At 43.7% G+C, this 22,710-nt stretch overlaps 1 protein-coding gene and 1 pseudogene across 2 annotated transcripts in view; both read right to left on the reverse strand.

The window, feature by feature from the left end:
• LOC143172239 (trafficking protein particle complex subunit 13-like) overlaps nt 1-22,710 on the reverse strand; it is an 83,999-nt pseudogene that overhangs the window by 53,062 nt on the left and 8,227 nt on the right. The window contains exons 4-7 of the transcript XR_012997311.1: nt 20,908-20,994; nt 20,068-20,195; nt 19,827-19,899; nt 9,687-9,836 (exon numbers count right to left, since the gene is read on the reverse strand). The product of XR_012997311.1 is annotated as a trafficking protein particle complex subunit 13-like (transcript). The remainder of the gene's footprint in view (nt 1-9,686; nt 9,837-19,826; nt 19,900-20,067; nt 20,196-20,907; nt 20,995-22,710) is intronic.
• On the reverse strand, nt 3,885-4,838 carry LOC143172154 (uncharacterized). The gene has a single exon (XM_076361414.1). It carries the CDS (start codon nt 4,836-4,838, stop codon nt 3,885-3,887), a length of 954 nt encoding a protein of 317 aa, XP_076217529.1.

Below are 22,710 nucleotides of genomic sequence, written 5' to 3' on the forward strand. Positions count from 1 at the left end.
CTAGCAACAACTAAAACATCGGTGCGTTATCAACTTTGTTCTCATCCTAAATCCAAAACACTGTACCAGCTACTAGAAAAGAAATTAACTCTATCCCTGCCGAAACCAGGAGAATGATGTTCATCAAATCTTCAGGATAAGGAGATATTGGCAATCTAAAAGGAACTTCCAACATGGGAGTTACCGGATCACTCATATTCCTTCTATTACATGTTTTGTTCCAAAGATCAGTCCAATTTTCCGGGGGAATTTGATAAAACGCATCCTGGTTCACCCTCCAGGCCCCACCAAAGGTATTGTTAGGTTGATTCTCGAATGGAGCTTTCACTCTGCCCCAAGTGCAATTGGCGATACAGTTATTAATGACTGTACGTAATTTACTTTCCAGCAACTTGGAGAGGTTAAGATTAACTATAGAGAAGCCCATACCTTCTCCTGAAGACTTGGGAATTGGGACACAAATTCCTTGGTTAGTATGGTTCCAGATGCATGCGAACCCTTGAATTAGTTCCCAGGCAAGGTTCGGAGACTCATCTCCTCTTCCCTCACCAAGGATGGCGAAGGCGAGGAAGAGGGTTTTCCAAAGCATCGTGTTTTGCTATAACATACAAAAACAATAAAGAAAACTACACAGATGATGCAAATAATCACTAGGAGTAATAATGTACGCATATGGTCCGTAAAGACTTCTGCGACGACCTGCAAATACATAGAACAAGAACAGAGCAGGTTCAAAGGGACGGTACAATCCATCTAGTATTAATTCGATGATCCCTTCCATGGGTGTCGGTGGCTACCCAGGCATAGAGGTTAAGCAGAGTTTTCAGAGTTAAGGGTACTTCTCCTACCCTTGGTAAGTCTACCAAAACGGGTTGTGCTGGGTAGTGGAGTGGTTTTACCGGGTCCTTCGTTTCCCTCTTCCCCTGGAGCAGGGAGGGGGTTTTGGGGCAAAATGCGGTGAGCCTGGGACATCCATTGACCCCCCCCAGTGACTGTTCACTTTTGCTACGGCATTGGGGAGTCGTGCAGGCCATCCGGAATTGTGGGGGCTAAGGACACGTTTCAGCAATCCTTTTGTCCTTTCCACTATCCCATTAGCTTGAGGATAGTAGGGGGTGTGAAATATCCATTGTATTCCCTCACCTTTTGCTCATTCCTGAACCACCCCGGCAGTAAAGTGCCTACCGCTATCTGATTGGATCGACTGGGGTTTAGGTAGATAACTAAACCATAGCTTCAACCCTTTCACCATGTTGTCCCCAGTTGCTCTCGCAGCAGCCTCAGCCTGGGTAAGTCCCGACACCACTTCCACCCCAACAAGAACATACTGCTTCCCCTCTGTCTTTTTAAAAGGCCCTATGTAATCAACTTGCCAAGTCTCCCAGAGGCCCTTCCCATCCCATAAGTGGAGAGGGGGTTCTTGCAAGGGATGCCTCTCTAATCTGGTATGGCACTGATTACAAGCAGAAATGATTGTGTTACACAGTTCCTGAGTAACAGGCCAGTCCCTGCCACCAGCTTCTTTGAAAAGGTCTTTAACCCCTGAATGACCACGTTTCACATGTAACCACTCTAACAGATATTCTCACTTTTCTTCTTCAGCTTCTGCTGCCATTGTAGCTAAATGGGTTAGCGAATCTACCTGGTTATTCCAAATGTGGGCTGGGTGATTCCCCCTTTGGTGTGCAGCTACCCATCCCACCAAGAAAGTCCCCTGTTTAGCAGCATTTAAGATTTCCTCCCATTTTTCCCTTTGCCACACAGGTACCCGGTTAACTTCCCACTGATTTTGTTCCCAGAAGGGGAGCTACTCAGTACATCCTTTAAATACAGCATATGAATCCGTATAAATAAATGTTGGTTCTTTGCTCTCAGCTTCTCTTTTTATCACGCTCTAAACTGCTATCAACTCCCCTACCTGAGCACTTCCCTCCCCCTCCGTTACAATTTGCTCCCCCGAATCAACATGTAAGGCTACTGCCCGGTATTTCCATACCTTTCCTTCTCTTTTTGAAGATGCATCAGTAAACCACACATTCTTCAAGTGAGGTTCAAATGGGGGAGCTGGTTTTATAAGGGAAGGGGGGGGGTCTCCTGGTTGGATTGGTTATCGGGTGACTCTTGTATCTGAAGTACCTTAGGTGCTCCTTCTTCTATCGTACGCGCATGACAATAGTGATCCAGTTGTGCATACCATTTTCTGACTGTTTCCCGCTGTGCAACCCCTGCGGGGGGTGGGGTCTCAGCCAATACTGGTTTCAGGACTTTAAAGGGCCCTCTCAAAATAATTGATTGTTGCCTTATGATTTTTTTGGCTTCCTGCAGGGCTAGATTAACTATAAAAAGGCCCTTTTCCCAAACTGAATATCATTTTTCTGCATCTTTGAAACTGCGTGAATAAAACCCGATGGGACGAGTCGGTCCCTCAGGTCCACGTTGCCACATGTGTATTGATAGCCCGTGAATGGCAAAACCCCACTCGATATGGAGGGGATCAGTCAGGTGTATCGGCCCTAAGGCCCGATATACCCCAGCCTCAAAAATCAGCAGCTTTAAGGCTTCCTCATGGATGGGGGTCCAATCCCAAGAGGCCCTTTTGCATGTCAGATCATATAGGGGTCAGGCTATGATGGAAAAATCTGGAATGTGTTTCCTCCAAAATACCAACAGGCCTAAGGCATGTTGGAGTTCCCTTTTGTTTCCGGGCATTCCCACTTGTTCAAGGGTAGTCAAGGTTGCGGGGGGAATACACACTGTCCCACCCCTCCACCAGATACCCAGGAACTTTACCTCCGAGGATGGGAGCTGTACCTTCTCTGTCGGGATCTGGAGTTCTAAACTCTCCAGGTGAGTGATTATTTTCATCTGGGTCTGTCCCACTATGCTGGTATCAGGGCCGCCAATCAATATATCATCAATATATTGGTACATCCTAACTCCCTTCTCAGGGGTAACCCGGGCAAGCTCCTGTGCCAGTGCGTAGTGGGCGATGGTCGGTGAGTGGCAGTATCCCTGAGGAAGACGTGTAAAAGTAAACTGTACCCCTTCCCAGGTAAAAGCAAAATGTTCTCTATCTGCTTCCTGCAAGGGAACCATAAAAATATGTCTTTCGCATCAATAGTTGCCAAGATCTGGTGGGCTCGTTCCTGTATGGTTGCAATCAGCTCAGCCATGTTAGGCACTGCAGCTGTTAAGGGACCTGTATTGGCATTCAGGCACCGATAATCAATTGTTAATCACCACTTTCCGTTTGGTTTACGGACTGGCCACACAGGGGAGTTATAAGGGGAGTGAGTTGGGATAATTATCCCCTGTTCCCGCAACTCAGTTATTACAGGGGTAATTCCCTCCCTTGCCCCTAACGGCAAGGCATAGGGTTTCACATTGACTGTCTTTGAAGGAGGAAGTGCAGGCGCCGACTGTAACAGTCTCACTGAGGCCACAGGGAGTCCGAACTTCCATTCCCTTCCCTTTGAGTCTACCCACGCTGTCCCCTTTAATAAGTCCAATCCTAGAATGTTTGTGGGCAATGAGCCTAATATCATTGTGACTTCAACAGGGGATGGATCTCCCGGCAGCCAGCACCTGACTCGGGCGGTTGGCTGTGACTTAGAATTTCCAAAAACATCTGTGACCCAAATTTGTTTTTTTGTCAGCAACTATTCCGTGGCGGTTAGCAACATCCATCCGGAGAGCTGACATTTGAGCTCCTGTGTCTACCAAAAAGGTGACTGGAGTCTTGAAGGGGCCTAGGGGAAAGGTAATCAACAAGTCCCCTTTGTCACTTTCTGTGAGCCTTCTTAAACAGATCCACTGTCCATCCCCCGGCTCACTTGATTGGGGATGGCAGAGGGGGTTTCCCGGCTCGGGGACGCTCAAATCAGTCAACTCAGTCTCCCGGGGGGCAGACGGTTATTATTCCGGGTTCCCGGGATAGGAAGATCCTTGGGGTCCGAGGGAGATGGGGTTCCCTTTATTTTGTCCCAGCTTTTCACCAAACTTTCCAGGTTGGGAATGGGCAACCCATTCATCACCTCCCTGGGAATCCCTTTTGAAATGCCCTCTGCCCATAGTGTATATCTTCTATTATCAGGGGGTCGCGTCGGACTCGCCAGGGTGGGTCGAGGATTGCGCGAGGGCATAGCTTTTATTCCCCCATTCCTTTCCACCCTTCTAAGGTCTGCCTTGGATTTTGTCTCTCCCAGACCGGTAAATCCCATTCGTCTCTCGTAATTAATCAATTCCTGTGCTACTTCTCCCCATGTCATCTCCGGGGGACCTCCCCTTCTCTGGGGTCGGAGTGCCCTCAACCGATCTTGTAGTTGCACCGCATATAATTTCAAGGCATCGGGTAGTCCCCTTATAAGAGGGTGCAACCTGTCGGGGTCTGCCACATGTTGCATGGGAGAGGGCTGTTGCGGAACCAGTAATCGGTCATGCATCAACTGGAGACACGCAGTTTTCTGTACGCTCTCTAAAATGTGACCCGCCGTAGGCATTTTAATCGAGAAGGGGTCTCCCCTTTCCATAGGATCCAGTCCACCTGCCCAATATGCTACCCTTTGGGTCAGGGACCAGGGTTCTCTATTGTCATTTGTGGTTATAAAAACCCCCAGTCCCCAATACCCTCTTGCCTCATCCTCGCTCAGCAAGATACAGTCCCCCCCAGTAAGAGATACTCTCCATACATATTCAGTTTCCGTTTCTCGGGGTCCCCGGGAATATTTTTCCTGAATTTTAACCAAATCAGTAGGGGAATAAGGAACAATGCGGGTAGTAACTTGTTGGGCTCCCCCTTGACCACCATCTACAGTCTCGGTCTTAATTAAAGGTCGCATTATAGCTTCCTCCCTTCCAAGGGAAAATATTTCTCTTACATGTTCTAGATCTTTAAGAGGGTATAACAATTTTGATTCTTTTCCCTCGTCAGAATCTGCATCCATATTTCCTACACCAATTTGAGAGCGGGTTTCATCTAATTGCTCCCGTAATATTCTCTCCCGCTCCAGAGCCTCCGTCAAAGCGGTATGTAGCCTTTGGTTGGTCACCTGCTCGGCAGCAAGCTGATCGGAGAGACTTTTTGCCTCGTTTTCTAGTTGTGTTCCTGCAGAGCCTTCACTAGATCTTGAAGGGATTTTATTCCCTCCCCTTCTGCTTGTTGGACCACGTGTTTATCCCGTTGTGCTGCCACCAGGGCAGCTCCCAAAACCGCACATACCAACGCTTTCCCCTTTCCTAGCTTCAACCTTCGCTCCTTAGCTAAAGTGGATATTCTGTCCGCTACCGCTTGCGGATCATGCCAATTACTATGGGCCCAAGTCATACCAGGGGGAGAAGGTTGGGCATTATAGCCCTCTAATTTCTCCAGGAGAGGGGTACAATCTACAGTCAGACCTCCCAAGGAGGCCATAATGAGCCTACAATTATAGGGATCAGATCCCTTATTAGTCCTCTGAGGACTGTCTCCCCTGGTGTATGACTCCTCTCAGAGAGGGGCTGCGGTAAAGGCCTGGTCCCAACGATCGCTTTAGCACCAACAAGGGAATCCCATCCTCGTCGCCAATAAAAATGTTACAACCCAGACTGGGTGACTCAGGGGGTTGTAGTGGTTTCATGATTCCCTTGGGCTAAATAAAGGTGAAACGACACCAGGCGATTAATTAAATGCTTTATTTATGGAACATGCAACTTAAACTTGGAAAGCATAATAATAGGCAGCGTGGATTCTATTGAGGCATTTATAAGAAGAAAAGGAAAGAGAAGAAAAGGAAAAAGAGAGAGAGAGAGAGAAATATCGCCACCCTTGGATCCCGCGATGACGATGATGGACGTGGCAATCCTCCGGTGATGGGCGCACGCATGGCTCCTTGGAGTTGTGCCTTTTATAGTCTAGTCCCCGCCTCTCGGGGAGTTACGTAGCTCCTGATCCTTTGTGCAGGCACCATTGGGGGGGGTGGTCAAGAACCCCTTCCTCAAATAAACTCTGTATAACCTCTAGCCATATATGGTGCATTGTCATGCCGGGCCTATCAGAACATGGAACTGCGCACCCTCCAGCACACCCTCCGTGTCCTGAGTTATCTGACCTCTCGTTTAAGGTTTATCGCTGCTATGCAGACCGTGACTTGTTTTACCACAATGTTTGAGACATTAACTCTTTCAGTCTCTCACAGAGGGGACTGACTCCATGGGGTGCCCCTGACAGCCAAGGCTCTGGCCTGTTGGGATGAGGAGGGACAGAGATTTTCTTCAAAGTTTTGGAGCCAAGAAGATGCTCTGTCCACAGTTGGTGTATCCATATCTGGGCAATACATCGCTGCCAAGCTGTTAGAATATGACGCTGGGGCATTTTGGACCCCCCTTCCTCCACATGGCCCATATGCACAGGATATAATCTGTGGAGACCTCGACATTGTCTAGATCACCGTAGATGACTTCCAGCACCGCTAATTCTCTCAGGTACTGGATGCCTTTGTCTGCGGTAGTCCACTTTCCTGGGGAGTTCACAAGATCTTCCTTGAATGGATATCTTGCCCTCACACTTGAGAGGAGCCGTCTCCAGAGACTGCAAATTGCTGCCTCTTTTCCAATTTCTCTCTCAATTCCCCGGTTTCTAGCAAGGGATCCCAGCTGTTGGGCTTCCTTACCTTCCAATTGCTGACTGTTGGCCCCGCTATCCCAGCATCGGAGCAGCCAGGCAGCAGTCCGCTCACCTGGCTGGCGGCTGTAATCTTTCCGCATGTCTCGAAGTTCTTTCGAGGTCAGGGACCAGGTAGTTTCCACCTCTTGTCTGAATTCTCTCACTCCTTCCTCCCGTTTCTCTGCTGAAGGACCGGCTTCTTGATCAAACCCCTCCTCTTCTTCCTCCTCCCTTACTAATTGATGATACGGACCCCTTGACCTCCTTGTCCACTGTTTCTTTTTCACTACTGGGGCAATTACTGTAGTTGTTGTTGTTTGGGTCCCTATCTCAACTATGGTGTCCTCAGATGCGGTTTGGGTCCCTGTCTCAACGATCATGTTCTTAGATGTAGTTTGGGTCCCTATCACTGCTATCATGTCCTCAGATGTAGTTCGTATCCCGGTCTCAGTCAAGGTATTCTCAGAGGTGGTTTGGGTCCCTGCCTCAACCACAGTCCTCTGATAGTACTGAACTGTGGCTTGGTAGGCACAGGCCAAGCCCCAGTACAGTGCTAGAAGCTGCTGGTTTTCATTGGGGTAGGCAAGGCACCCTTCTATCAGGTGGCGTGTCAGTTTGCCAGGGTTGCTTGCCTGTTCAGGTGTAAAATCCCAGGCTATGGGAGGTGATAACCACCCCAGGAACCTGCCCAAATCCTTCCACACACCCTGCCACCCAGGGACCGGCCGCCTCAGGGCACATTTCAGTATCACCTCACCCAAAAGTTGTCTCCTCTTACACCAGGACGACGCCAGATTCCACAAACCCCGCAGTATGCCAACTGTGTTAATTAGTAGTATTAAACAGCTCATGTAAGGGTGAACAAGGACCTCGGGAGCCTGCGCAATAAAACCACCCACACCAATCCCAGGTAGGAAGAGGGAGATGTGTACCCTCATCCTCTCCACAAGATAGCTCCCCCAGCACAGCAAGGCCATCAGTGCCAGGGCGAAGCAGATAGCCATTCTTTGTATTAACATGTTCCCAAGCTCAGCAAAATAGAGAGATAAGCAGGGCAGCCAGCAAACTGCACGACCCACACAGAAGCTTGCCACGTAGTAATTACTATATCACGCTTAACTGTGATAAGACAACTGTTGTTGTCTTGTGCCCCACATTGGGCACCAAAAAGGACTGTGGTGGGTTGACCTTGGCTGAATGCCAGGTGCCCACCAAGCCACTCAATCACTCCCCCTCCTCGGTGGGAAAGGGGGGAGAAAATAAGGTGAAAAACTCATGGGTTGAGATAAAGGCAGTTTAATAAAGAAAAGCAAAGGCCACGTACAGAAGCAAAGGGAAACAAAAAGAAATTATTCTCTACTTCTCATCAGCAGGTGATGTCCAGCCACTGCCCGGGAAGTAGGGCCTCAGTATGTGTAGCGGTTGCTCTGGAAGACAAATGCCTTAATAACGAACACACACACACACACACACACACACCCCCCACTCCTTTCTTTTAGCTTTTATTGCTGAGCATGAGGTCATATAGTATGGAATATCCCTTTGGTCAGTTTGGGTCAGCTGTCCTGGCTATGTCCCCAGCCTACTGGCCTTTGGGGGTGAGGAGGGGGAATGTTGGAGAGGCGGCCTTGATGCTGTGGGAGTACTGCTCAGCAGTAGCCAAAACACTGGTGTGTTATCAACACCTTTCTAGCTACAAATACAAAGCACAGCACTATGAGGACTGCTATGGGAAAAGTTAACTCCATCCCAGCCAGACCCAATACTTCTCATGCTGAGAAGTAAAGAAATACATCATTATGACTGCTAGGAGCTATAGAACTTAAACTGGACTTTAATGCCCAACTCTCTCAAACTACTTCTGACAAGAACTTACCACACTACAATCTTCTGTAATCACTATAGCTTTTCCAACAGACCTTTTTTTTGCCTTCAAGACTTAGAGTCTATATCTTCAGCAACCCTTCATTTTGCCTCCCCCCACACTGTTATCTCCTCTATACCATTCTTGCTAGCCTTGATAACGTTTTCTTAACTGCTTAGATGCCATACTGTGGCAGTGATCACCAAGTGGAATTTAATGCACAGGTGCAGAACTGCATCTCATACAATGCATTCGTTAAGTCTCAATATGCAAAACCAATTAATTCTAAATCTTTCTAAATACTTCTGCTATGCAAACTGCTATTTGGTTCCCTCTCAGTAAGTCTCCGAGACTCTCTATCTCAGTCTCACGAGCCCATGATTCCCGTTCAGGACAAGAACCATTACAGCAGATGCAAACACTTTGTAAGAACAATGCTCCACAATGCTGCAGCTGAACCCTTCGACAGACAAGGAAAAGACAGAATTTTCACTTCAGCTCCCACTACAGAAGCACTCAAACTACACCTCCTCCAAAAACCCAAGCAACTGCAAAGCACAAACAGCCAAAGTTAACCTCTACCCAGATATCACAAGCTTTTATATCCACAACAGTTTACTGAACACAGTAGACAATTCTGGTATTTGGCATTTTACTAATTGACACTAAATGACATGTAATTTATTTCAGCGTAACAAATTTTTATATTCTAATATCCTATAAGGGCATTCCACCGATTCACCTTGACTGCTAGCTTGCTAGATCTTAATTAGAACAATTGAAAACAGACACCAGTCTACTAGAAGGAAACAAAGACAAGTCAGATGGGTCCTGTAAGGCTAAATATGTATAAACAGATCAAGTTAGAACCAGGTGTGGGCTAAATTTTATATAGGAAATACTGAAAGCGTAGTATGTTTTCAATAAATCCATGTTATCAATTATTTGATGATTAAGTTGAGGATTTCTCTACTAGGTAGAAGTATAAAGTTTTAAGAATAGTTTCTATAAAAAGAAAACTGTAACAACTTTTCCAGCTTGAATACATAGCAGGAATTTGATCTTTTTAATCAAGGAAAGAAGTACAATCCTACCGTTACAGACAACTCACTAACTGCAGTGCTTATGTCTCATGAAATCATAATACAAAGAGTTTCAAAGTCAAATATCCTGAATCTGAACATACCTTTCCCCTGCTGTGTCAACTGTGTTCATTTCTGCAACGTTGTACATAATAGATGGCTCTAAAGAAACCTTCTCCATAAACATTGGAGAGGTAGTGATATTCTGAATTTGAGCTTCCAGAAACACTTCATGTATCTGAAAAAACAAAATTGCAAGTTCATGAAAATGTGATTAGTGTTATTAAAAAAAGCACAGTCCTATTGTTAAAAAAAGTCACGTTTAGTTCATGCCTGCAAATCAAATTAATTAATGCAAGGAAAAAAACCCTTAATCCCAGTAACAATAGGAGCAAAAGTGTTAGTCAACAGATATCTTGCCAAACAATGGATGTGGCATAATTTTGCTATGTTCTAGCTATTGCTTATTTTTAACACTTGTGTCATGGTTTAACTCCAGCTGGCAACTAAGCACCACAGCCGCTTGCTCACTCCCCCCACAGTGGGATGGGGGGAGAGAATCAGAAGGGTAAAAGGGAGAAAACTCATGGGTTGAGATAAAGACAGTTTAATAGGTAAAGCAAAAGCTGCGCACGCAAGCAAAGCAAAACAAGGAATTCATTCGCTACTTCCCATCGGCAGGCAGGTGTTCAGCCATCTCCAGGAAAGCAGGGCTCCATCACGCGTAACGGTTACTTGGGAAGACAAAACGCCATCACTCCAAATGTTCCCCCCTTCCTTCTTCTTCCCCCAGCTTTATATGCTGAGCATGACGTCACATGGTATGGAATCTCCCTTTGGTCAGTTGGGGTCAGCTGTCCCAGCTGTGTCCCATCCCAACTTCTTGTACACCCCCAGCCTACTCGCTGGTGGGGTGTGTGAGAAGCAGAAAAGGCCTTGACTCTGTGAAAGCACTGCTCAGCAGTAACTATAACATCCCTGTGTTATCAACACTGTTTTCAGCACAAGTCCAAAACATAGCCCCATTCTAGCTACTATGAAGAAAATTAACTCTATCCCAGCCAAAACCAGCACACCTTGAGGTCACCGCTTCCCAAGACTTTAAGCACCTCAATTGCAACTCAAGTTTTAATCCAAATTATTAAAAAAATTAAAAAATAGAATAAATGGTAAGGAATTGCAATGCACATTAATGCCATGCCATGTCAGATTACTAGTGAATCAAGCTGTATAAAAAAATTAAAATAAGTGTGTATGTTTTTCTTTAACTGAAGTATAATAGTTCAGGTACATGCTCTGAGATTTTATTATTATTATGAAACATTGATGTACTGGCTAAAAAGCAAAAACCAACCTCCTCTCTCACTCAGCTGCATCATGCCAATGGTTACCAATATCATATGCATCCAACAATTTAACTGGTGCTCTACCTTCAAAACATCCTATAAAACATATCTGTTAAATGAAGCTAATGCCTAAGAATGGTATATAAGGACCAATTCTAGTATAGGAATGAAAGCTACAGACTGCTTAACTTCACAAGCTGAAAAAACCATGAAACTAGAGGTGTTTTTGCCTCATTGCTTCTGTGGAATTGCAGACCAGTAAAGCCACTTTGCAGCTCTAAAATCTCAGGATAGAATAATTATTGAAGGCTCAGTCTACTAGAGATATAAGCCCCTGGAGAAGTGAAAAAGAAAAACAAAGAAGTGCCAACTACAAAAAAAAAAGGGGAGGGGGGGTACCAAATCTGCATTTACAAGAGAGTTATTGATAAATTCAGTAAGAACCAGTTTAGGTATTTCGTTATGATAAATCAAAAAAACGTATTTTAAGGGGAAGGTGGAAGGAAGCTTACAGTTTCTTTTTAATCAGTGTAAATAAGTGACTTCATTATGCAAATGGAGTCCTGCTTGTAAATAACAAAATAAAAAGTGGGACAAGATAGTAAAAGTTTTTTTTTATTCTCAAAAGGTGCCATGTTAGAAGGAGAAATACAGAATGGTACTGGAACTATTTGTTGTGCCTTATAAACATGTTACACACAAACCAGATGATAGCATATATATAGTAATGGAAACTGCCAGCTCCATGGGTTATGGACAGACTTTGCACTTGCAGAAGGAGCTGGAAATACCCACAACTAAAACATGGCTCTCAGTAATCAATACAACTGCCACCTGTCACTTAAATTGATATTGTTTATATCCCATAAATCCATTGCTCAAAATCTCCATTTACCCAAATTTTAGTTGTTTTCAAAGCAGCAACCATAGGCAGAAATTTAGAAAAAGCTAATTTGAAAGGGAAAAGAAAAAACAAACAGCATAATGAAAAAGCAAGTTAGTTTAGTGTTATTCTTAAGTTGTTTTAATATCACATGGTTTAAAAAAAAAATCCTTTAGTATGTCACAAGAATGTAGTTTATTTTAATACAATGCACACCTTAAAGTTAAATCAGACTGCAGAAGTATCATACTAACTCATCAACTGCTACATGCAGTTAAAAGTTGAAAAACACATTTGTAGAAGGACCCCCACGAACAAGGGTTTGTGATAATCAACTTTTAGTTTCAACAATGGGTATTAAAGAAAGAGCTAACCATTTAAATGATTAGCTGCACATATAAAGATCATAAAACATCAGTTCATGATATGCAGAACAAACATTTTAAAGACATAATGGACAAGCAATGTCAACAACAAGCACAGAGACAGATAGGCAATTAAAAAAGCATATGTATTTATAAAACAATAAATAAAAGTTACCACAAAACTGAGGTCACTCTAATGGGAAAATTAAAAAAAAGCACATTAGAGAAATTAGGGTTAAATGTTAAAGAAAACAGAGGCTAACTTTCAAACAAAATACATTTTGCATTTTTTTGCACCATCTAAACAAGATAACATTAGTAAGACAGAAATGTAAATAAAAATGGATGCAAAAAAAGATGACCACTACATTTCTAATAAGTTATAGCTAGTATTGTTACATGGTTTACTAGCTTTGCTTCAGAACCAATCCAGAAGTAGAGCCTAAAGCACACCAGTCACAAATAAGGTATGGTAGAACAAATTGACCCAAAAAAAAGAGAGTTAGTTTTTGAGCAAGTTTAAAGTTTGTCCTGAATTTAAATCCATGCAATGGGTTGTATATGAAATGGGAAAAAAAAAAAGTCCTTGTGATTTCACAGATTATTTTTATTTTGAGACCTTATATATGTGGATACTTCAAATTATGTGGTAATGTGTTCTAAAAAAGCTACAATACTGCAGCTTATAACAAAATTTGGCATAATGTAATCAGGAAAAACTCTTTTTTGAGTATCCATCATTTCCAAAACCCAACTGTAATTGCAAACTTTATTTTCTTAAGTGTCTGCATGTTTGTCTCCCTGTGCATGTTTGCAGGAACAGAACCTTTTACAGAGCCTTTTCCAAGGCACACCAAAGTCAGTGAGAGACTTTCTATAGACCGGGACAAGTAATTCAAAATCCCAGGATTGCAGCAGGTTAGGGTGACAGGGCATGCATTCTATGCACGAATTTAAGTGATCAACTTGATTTGGATGCTTCTGCAATATGAGCAACAAGCAAAAAGATTAAGGTTCAGCAGCATTCCTTGTCTTGGAAAAAAATGAAATTATAGATTACAATTTCTAGTAGAAAAAAATTTTACTGACAGACTTTATGAATAGATAGCATCACATCACTCTAACATTAATGGTAACAGTTTAACTGGTTAGTTAACCTTTAAAGACCTTTAGTTAACCAATAACTGACACATACAATTTTTTTTTCTCCCCTGCTCCCAAGGATAACAGTCTTCCTTAATATATCAGGATGAAGGTCTCGGTGCTACTGACAGCAATGTAGTATCACATACAACATCTAACCAAAGACTTATTTCTAGTTTTCTTTTTTTTAATTTTATTTGACTTCTGTGGTCACAACACATAGCAACACTTTATATACTTTCAGAAATGAAATCTGAATGGTACTATATAAGTTTGCTAGGCAAATGAAAATCCCTCAGTTAATATCATCCACAATCTTTGAATTTTTTTATTATTTTTATTTTAATCATATGGATACTATGGTAATGGGAGTCACAAATTCCTGGACAAAGAACAAAAGGCATCAAAGCAGCCTTTTAAAACCTTTATGGGGTGGGAAAAAAAAAGCAAAAAAAAGCAAAAAAAGAAAAACCCACAAATACCAGCTCAGACAACAAAGCTTCTCATAGATCTTTATCATGAGGAATTGGTGGCTAATTGAGGAATGCAGATATTTTATTCAGTCCTTTATCAAGGCCAGTCAGTAAAACAATTTTGTAAGAAAAGAATACTTTTGACCTATGTCAAAAGTTTGCCCAAAAATTACCTTAAAAGGTTTTTATTTCCATTTGATAGAATCATAGAATCATTAAGGTTGGAAAAGACCTCTAAGATCATCGAGTCCAACCGTCGACCCAACACCACCATGCCCACTAAACCATGTCCCTAAGCACCTCATCTACACGTCTTTTAAATACTTCCAGGGATGGGGACTCAACCACTTCCCCGGGCAGCCTGTTCCAATGTTTAACCACTCTTTCAGTAAAGAAATTTTTCCTCACGTCCAATCTAAACCTCCCCTGGCACAACTTGAGGCCATTTCCTCTCGTCCTATCGCTAGTTACTTGGGAGAAGAGACCGACACCCACCTCGCTACAACCTCCTTTCAGGTAGTTGTAGAGCGCGATGAGGTCTCCCCTCAGCCTCCTTTTCTCCAGGCTAAACAACCCCAGTTCCCTCAGCCGCTCCTCATAAGACTTGTTCTCTCTAGACCCTTCACCAGCTTCGTTGCCCTTCTCTGGACACGCTCCAGCACCTCAACGTCCTTCTTGTAGTGAGGGGCCCAAAACTGAACACAGTATTCGAGGTGCAGCCTCACCAGGGCCGAGTAGAGGGGCACGATCACTTCCCTACTCCTGCTGGCCACACTATTTCTGATACAGGCCAGGATGCCATTGGCCTTCTTGGCCGCCTGGGCACACTGCCGGCTCATGTTCAGCTGGCTGTCCACCAACACCCCCAGGTCCTTTTCCACCAGGCAGCTTTCCAGCCACTCTTCCCCAATCCTGTAGCGTTGCATGGGGTTGTTGTGGCCAAAGTGCAGGACCCGGCACTTAGCCTTGTTGAATCTCATACAGTTGGCCTCGGCCCATCGATCCAGCCTGTCCAGGTCCCTCTGCAGAGCCTTCCTACCCTCGAGCAGATCAACACTCCCGCCCAACTTGGTGTCGTCTGCAAACTTACTGAGGGTGCACTCGATCCCCTCATCCAGATCATTGATAAAGATATTGAACAAGACCGGCCCCAAAACTGAGCCCTGGGGAACACCGCTCGTGACCAGCCGCCAACTGGATTTCACTCCATTCACCACAACTCTCTGGGCCCGGCCGTCCAGCCAGTTTTTGACCCAGCAAAGAGTACACCTGTCTAAGCCATGAGCCGCCAGCTTCTCTAGGAGAATGCTGTGGGAGACGGTGTCAAAGGCCTTACTGAAGTCCAGGTAGACCACATCCACAGCCTTTCCCTCATCCACTAGGCGGGTCACCTGGTCATAGATGGAGATCAGGTTGGTCAAGCAGGACCTGCCTCTCATGAACCCGTGCTGGCTGGGCCTGATCCCCTGGTTGTCCCACACATGCCTTGTGAGCGCCCTCAAGATGAACCGCTCCATAATCTTCCCCGGCACCGAGGTCAGGCTGACAGGCCTGTAGTTCCCCGGATCCTCCTTCCGGCCCTTCTTGTAGATGGGCATCACATTGGCAAGCCTCCAGTCGTCTGGGACCTCCCCCATTAACCAGGACCACTGACAGATGATGGAGAGTGGCTTGGCGAGCTCCTCCACCAGCTCCCTCAGCACCCTCGGGTGGATCCCATCCGGCCCCATAGACTTGTGAGCATCCAGGTGGCATAGCAGGTTGTTAACTGCTTCCTCTTGGATTATGGGGGGTTCATCCTGCTCGCCGTCCCTGTCTTCCAGCTCAGGGGGGCCGAGTACCCTGAGGATAACTGGTCTGCCTGTTAAAGACTGAGGCAAAGAAGGCATTGAGTACCTCAGCCTTTTCCTCATCCTCGGTGACAATGTTCCCCCCCGCATCCAATAAAGGATGGAGATTCTCCTTGGCGCTCTTCTTGTCATTAATATATTTGTAAAAACATTTTTTGTTGTCTCTAATGACAGCGGCCAGATTGCCTTCTAGCTGGGCTTTTGCCTTTCTCATTTCCTCTCTGCATGACCTAACGAGATCCCTGTACTCTTCTTGAGTCGCCTGCCCCTTCTTCCACAAGCGGTAAACTCTCCTTTTTTTCCTGAGTCCCAGCAAGAGCTCCCCATTCAGCCAGGCCAGTCGTCTTCCCCGCCCATTCTTCTTACGGCATACAGGGACAGCCTGCTCCTGCGCCTTTAAGACTTCCTTCTTGAAGATCGTCCAGCCTTCCTGGACCCCTTTGCCCTTCAGGACTGTTTCCCAAGGGACTTTCTCAACCAGCGTCCTGAACAGGCCAAAGTCCACCCTCCAGAAGTCCATGGTTGCAGTTTTGCTGGCCCCCCTCCTTACTTCACCAAGAATCGAGAATTCCACCATTTCATGGTCGCTAAGCCCAAGACGGCCTCCAACCACCACATCTCCCACCAGTCCTTCTCTGTTTGTAAACAGCAGGTCGAGCGAGGCACCTCCCCTGGTAGGCTCACTTACCAGCTGTGTCAGGAAGGTGTCTTCCATACACTCCAGGAACCTCCTAGACTGCTTCCTCTCTGCCATGTTGGATTTCCAGCAGACGTCCGGGAAGTTGAAGTCCCCCACGAGAACAAGGGCTAGCGATTGAGAGACTTGTGCCAGCCGCTTGTAGAATGCTTCATCCGCCCCTTCATCCTGGTTGGGTGGTCTATAACAGACTCCCAGCAGGATATCTGCCTCATTGGCCTTCCCCCTCATCCTTACCCATAAACACTCAACCATATCATCATCACAATCGTTGAGCTCTAGATAATCAAAACACTCCCTAACATACAGGGCCACCCCACCGCCTCTCCTTCCTCGCCTGTCCCTTCTGAAGAGTCTATAGCCATCCACTGCAGCACTCCAATCGTGGGAGTCACCCCACCATGTCTCTGTGATGGCGACTAAGTCATAGCTATCCCGCTGCACAATGGCTTCCAGCTCCTCCTGTTTGCCGCCCATGCCGCGTGCATTGGTGTAGATGCACTTGAGCTGGGCTATCGATTTCATCCCCAGCATCGGCATGCCACCCCTAGGCTCATCTCTAGTGAGCCTGGTTTTATCCCCTTCCCCCTTCGAACCTAGTTTAAAGCCCTCTCAATGAGCCCTGCCAATTCATGAGCAATGATCCTTTTCCCCCTGTGAGACAGCTGGACTCCATCTGTCGCCAGCAGGCCCGGTGCCGTGTAAACCTCCCCATGATCAAAAAAACCAAAATTCCTCCAATGGCACCAGCCCCTGAGCCACGTGTTGATCAGGCGTGTTTTCCTGTTCCTTTCAGTATTCTTCCCTGCCACTGTAGGGATTGAGGAAAACACTACCTGTGCTCCCGATCCTTCAACCAGTCGCCCCAGTGCCCTGAAGTCCCTTTTGATCGCTTCTGGACTTCTCTCTGCAACCTCATCACTGCCAGCCTGTATAACCAACAGCGGGTAGTAATCAGAAGGCTGTACCAGACCAGGGAGTTTCCTAGTAATGTCTCTGACCCGGGCCCCAGGGAGGCAGCAGACTTCCCTGTGGGATGGGTCTGGTCGGCATATTGGGCCCTCTGTTCCTCTCAGAAGGGAATCGCCTACGACAATTACCCTCCTTTTTTTTCTTATAACATATTAATCACGTAAGATTAAATCAGCAAGAGAGAACAATTTGATGATGTAAAAGGTGATAATAAAATGTTGGTTCTTAAGTGCTTGAATTTTGTGCATAAAGCCCCTACAGGTAACACATTCAAATATGAAATGGATATACATTGATATAACTCAGAAATAATCTTCTAATGTAAGGAAACAAATTTAAATTATCTTGCTGAAGACGTGTTTTCCTTTACACAGGGAAAATTTTCTTTTGTTTACATATAAATGTACAGCATCTTGAGAGACCCCTAAAGTTCCAAGTTGTGAACAAAGTTTTTAGCCCTGAAGAATTCAAGGTTAAAAAGTAGTCTTCATAGAGGTTTTTGCATAACAGCCATAATGTTAAAATCTTTCAAATAATCATAACTATCTCTCTCTCTAGTGAGGAAAAAAAGTCAAAATTTTAATGTAGGTGTTTGTTGGTGTCCTCCCCCAAATATTTTGCTTCAGTGAGCTTCTTATTCATTTCCCTAAACTCCGATGTTTTCTATCTCCTTTTTATAAACAAAGTCTTTCCGTTCATTCCAGTAAATTTCAAGTGGCATTCCAGTGAAAATCAAATAATTATTGTGAGGTTCACAAGAAAACAAAACAAAACAAGAAACAACCAAACCGTAGAAAGAATCATTCCTTCTCCGTATAAACATAATGGTGTTATTTACTCAGAGAAAGCTCTGGAACAAAAAGGCACTACTGATCAGTATTAAAGTACATATATGATTGAAAAAGAAGCTGTTTAAAACCAATTGTAACACCAGTTCAACTTAAATGACCCTAGAAAACATAATGGAAAACATTCAAAATCTGTCAAACAGAAAATGGTTTTTATGTTATGAAGTAGCTGGTGGCACCTCAATCACTAGCAGCCATCAATTCCCGTTGTAAACACTGTTCAGTTGTCTGTTCATTCTCAGATTTTCTACCTGGGGTCTCCACATCAAATTAAAAAAAAATAGCAACCAAAATTACTCAGTGAAGTGTTTTTCTCATAATGAATCAGAGAGTATTTACAGAACGGTGTTAAAGTGTACATATACTTTTTGAGAAGCTCCTATGCTTCCTTTTTTGAAGGAAAAGCTTCAAATTTGACAGATAACTGGCCTTAGCTATTTTGACATTAAAGTTGCCTGTGTTGGATTAAGTTAAAAAACATATAGAAATTACAATATGCATGTAGACTGCTGAAAAATGTGTCCATTTTCCCCCTTCTTAAATATGTTATCACAGAGTGTCTGTATCAAATGTAAAGGAGACAAATCAACAGTCCTGAATGAGGCTCTGGCAAGAACAAGGGTAGGGAGGGGAGAGAAGATGAGAACTGGAAGCCTGCAGATGCATACATCAGAAATCCTAGAGGAGACAGAGGGACAGAATACTGAACACCCGGGGGACAAAGAATGGAGAAATTGAAAGGGAAACAGTTTCACAAGGAGAGCAAGACAAAACACACAAAGATGAAAATCAACTTCAATAAAGATGAAGAAACACTGCAGAGTTTCTGAGTTCAGAGGAGAGTATAACACAAAAATTGGTAGGGATCATTCCCTAGGATTGTCTATGAACATCTTGCCTAATCAATACCTGCCATTTCAAGCCCACAAGTACTAACAGCACTCGGGTGTTCTTTGTCTGTAGCACATAGCAATTTAGCCTTCTAAAGACTGAAATACTTTTGTCTGAAGTATCTAGACTGAATATAGGGCTAAAATAGCAAAATTAAATCACCTGCAACTTGCAAAAGATACAGGTCTAAATGATATAATATTCCTATATTACCAGAAACTCTATGACAATATCTAAAAACGTATTCAGTAAAGCATGTCACCTAATCCTCCTTTCTATGGAAAAGGGCCCACAATTATCCAGGTCTCAGCATATTTCTCTGAAAAATAAACATCCATTAAATAAACACACACCGACATTAAGTTCCAATTAAAAAAAAAAAAAGGTTACACACACTAAAAGAAAACAAGAATTTTACAATCTAAACTCAAAGGTTAGATGTGTCAAAGTCAGAATGAACAATACTTGTTCTGTTTAAAAATAATCATAAAGCTGGCTGCTATAAAAAGATTTTTTTTAAAGAGTTGATTTTTTCTTTCCCAATAAATGAATAAAAATTATAAGAGGGAATATTTATTACTTCTGAAATGTTTAACTGCATGGTAATTAGAAACCATCAGTTCATGTGAAGTTTGAAGCTATAGTTTTTACTGGTTCAATTTTAAAAGTAAAATATATTTTTAGTATGTAAAAGTGCTTTTAAAGTATCAACTCTTAAAATAGGTTTTCCAGATTTACCTACTTATTACGAGTAGAATACTTCATGCAATACCCGAAATTTGAAGAACTTTCTGAAGTATATCTTCTCTCCTGTCTGCATAGTGTAACTTACTGCACAAACTAAGCTAAAAGAAACAATTTTTTTAAAAAATAATTTAATTACTTTAAATTTTGTGTCTATATCAAAGCAGAAACAGAATAGCATGCATGTGCTGCAGTTTCATTTAAGCTTGATTAAGCTCTGCCGTAATTTAAAAAAAAAAAAAAAATCAGAGAAAAATTTAAAACCTTACATGTGTGTTCCTATTTCTTTTACTTCATGATGGATCACATCTTCAATACAACAGTCAGGTTTAAGTTCTGCCACTGCAGCACTAGAAGCTGAAAGGTTCAGGCACTGAGAACTTGTCTGAAGATCAGCCTGGGGACAAAAAACCAAAGCATTGGTTAGAACTACAGCTGCTTAAAGCAATCTAAAGAAAAATAACTTATGTTGAAAAGTACTAGGTTTCACTAAGCATTCTGTAGCCTACACACTTTTATACATATAACACAACTAAGATATGTTAAGATGACAAGATACTTGTCAAAGCTAAAGACAAATTCTAAAATATATATAAACAGTCTAATCCTTTAACATGCAGCTTATAAAAATCTCCATTTACTTTTTACATTGAGTTCCACAACGATTTCTAGAACTTCTATTCTCAACGTATTATTTGTTCAGCAGAAAATGCAAAAAAAAGATGCACTAGAAAAGAATTCGTTTGAAATATAAGCAAAATACAAGTCAACACATGCTTTAGAGACTTGCTTCGATTACCTCATTGAAAGTGCAAGTAAGAGAATATAACTCCAATTTTTCAGCTGTGGAAGTTTTGCTATGCTAATTCTCCAAAAGAAGCTTTACAACCTATCCTTTTTTTTTTATTTTAATCTTTAAAGATTTCTAACATAATTTCTATTCTTATTTCTAATTGTTTCCAATTTCCAGGGATATTTTCTGGATTGGAAAGTGACAGATATTTCTTAAAGTCTATATATTAGCGTTAAACATACCAGCTATTGTCAGAAAACCTACTCAACATATTTTATTTTGTATAAATCCAGTAAGTAGATTTATCTTCACATACCTTCACCACTATGTCCTTGACAACTTGATTACTATCATTATGTACACTAAGGTAACCAGAAAACATCTCTCCCAGAAATATATTTCACTGTAAAAAAAAAAAAGTTTAGTAACAATTATTTTTAAAAAACTACATATCATTTCACTAAAACTCCTTTAAGTTTTAAATAATATATATACATTTATATATAAATGTAATGGGTTTGCATGGCAAGGTTTTGGTAGCAGGGGGGCTACAGGGGTGGCTTCTGTGAGAAGCTGCTAGAAGCTTCCCCCATGTCCAATAGAGCCAATGCCAGATGGCTCCAAGACAGACCTGCCGCTGGCCAAGGCTGAGCCAATCAGCGATGGTGGTAGCACCTCTGTGATAACATATTTAAGAAGGGGGAAAAAACTGCTGCGCAACAGCAGCTGGAAGAGAGGAGTGAGAATATGTGAGAGAAACAACTCTGCAAACACCAAGGTCAGTGAAGAAGGAGGGGGAGGAGGCGCTCCAGGCACCAGAGCAGAGATTCCCCTGCAGCCTGTGGTGAAGACCATGGTGAGGCAGGCTGTCCCCCTGCAGCCCATGGAGGTTAACGGTGGAGCAGATATCCACTTGCAGCCCATGGAGGACCCCATGCCAGAGCAGGTGGATGTGCCCTGAAGGAGGCTGTGACCCTGTGGAGAGCCCACGCTGGAGCAGGCTCCTGGCAGGACCCATGGTCCCGTGGAGAGAGGAGCCCACGCTGGAGCAGGTTTTCTGGCAGGACTTGTGACCCCGTGGGGGACCCACGCTGGAGCAGTCTGTTCCTGAAGGACTGCACCCCGTGGAAAGGACCCATGCTGGAGCAGTTCGTGAAGAACTGCAGCCCATGGGAAGGACCTATGTTGGAGAAGTTCGTGGAGGACTGTCTCCCATGGGAGGGACCCCACGCTGGAGCAGGGGAAGAGTGTGAGGAGTCCTCCCCCTGAGGAGGAAGGAGCAGCAGAGACAACATGTGATGAACTGACCACAACCCCCATTCCCCATCCCCCTGTGCTGCTCGGGGGGAGGAAGTAGAGAAATCGGGAGTGAAGTTGAGCCCAGGAAGAAGGGAGGGGTGGGGGGAAGGTATTTTAAGATTTGGTTTTTATTTCTCATTATCCTACTCTGATATGATTGGCAATAAATTAAATTAATTTCCCCAAGTTGAGTCTGTTTTGCCTGTGATGGTAATTGGTGAGTGATCTCCCTGTCCTTATCTCGACCCATGAGCCTTTCGTTATATTCTCCCCCCCCCGCTGAGGAAGGGAGTGATAGAGCGGCTTGGTGGGCACCTGGCATCCAGCCAAGGTCAACCCACCACAATATTTTAAGCTGTTCAGCTACCTTGCCAATACCAATTACTAGCTCCAGTTCTTATAATGCTATATAGAGGCAGTCTGTGAAGGCCCTAGAAGAGGCTTACATAGAAGTTGCAGTAAACCCTACTCAGAGCACACAAGTCAATATAGTGCTTAAATGAGAAGCAACAGGTTCTATTATGGGAATCCCATTTACTATGATTACAGAGCTGCATCAGACATAGTGGTCAAATGTTTTTCTCTCTCTCTTTTTATATCCAGAAGGCAACAGGATTCTTCCCAAGAGTCAAATGTGAGAATAGCTTAAGAGTTTGCCAGATCAAAGCCTAAAAGTACATTGGCAATTTCACACCCATACTTCTAAATGTCATCCTTCTAAGAGAAACAATTTCAACAGAGAACAAACAAACCAGAATTTTTTTCTAGATAAAAATCTGAGAAGAATAAGAAGATAGCTTACAGTATCCACAAAAACCAC

The sequence above is a fragment of the Aptenodytes patagonicus genome, chromosome W (assembly GCF_965638725.1).
Source record: "Aptenodytes patagonicus chromosome W, bAptPat1.pri.cur, whole genome shotgun sequence".
Lineage (NCBI taxonomy): Eukaryota > Metazoa > Chordata > Aves > Sphenisciformes > Spheniscidae > Aptenodytes > Aptenodytes patagonicus.

Bases quoted from the DNA above. Each gene is read 5' to 3' on its own strand.
- LOC143172154 (XM_076361414.1), bottom strand. From the start codon at position 4,838: ATGCGACCTTTAATTAAGACCGAGACTGTAGATGGTGGTCAAGGGGGA.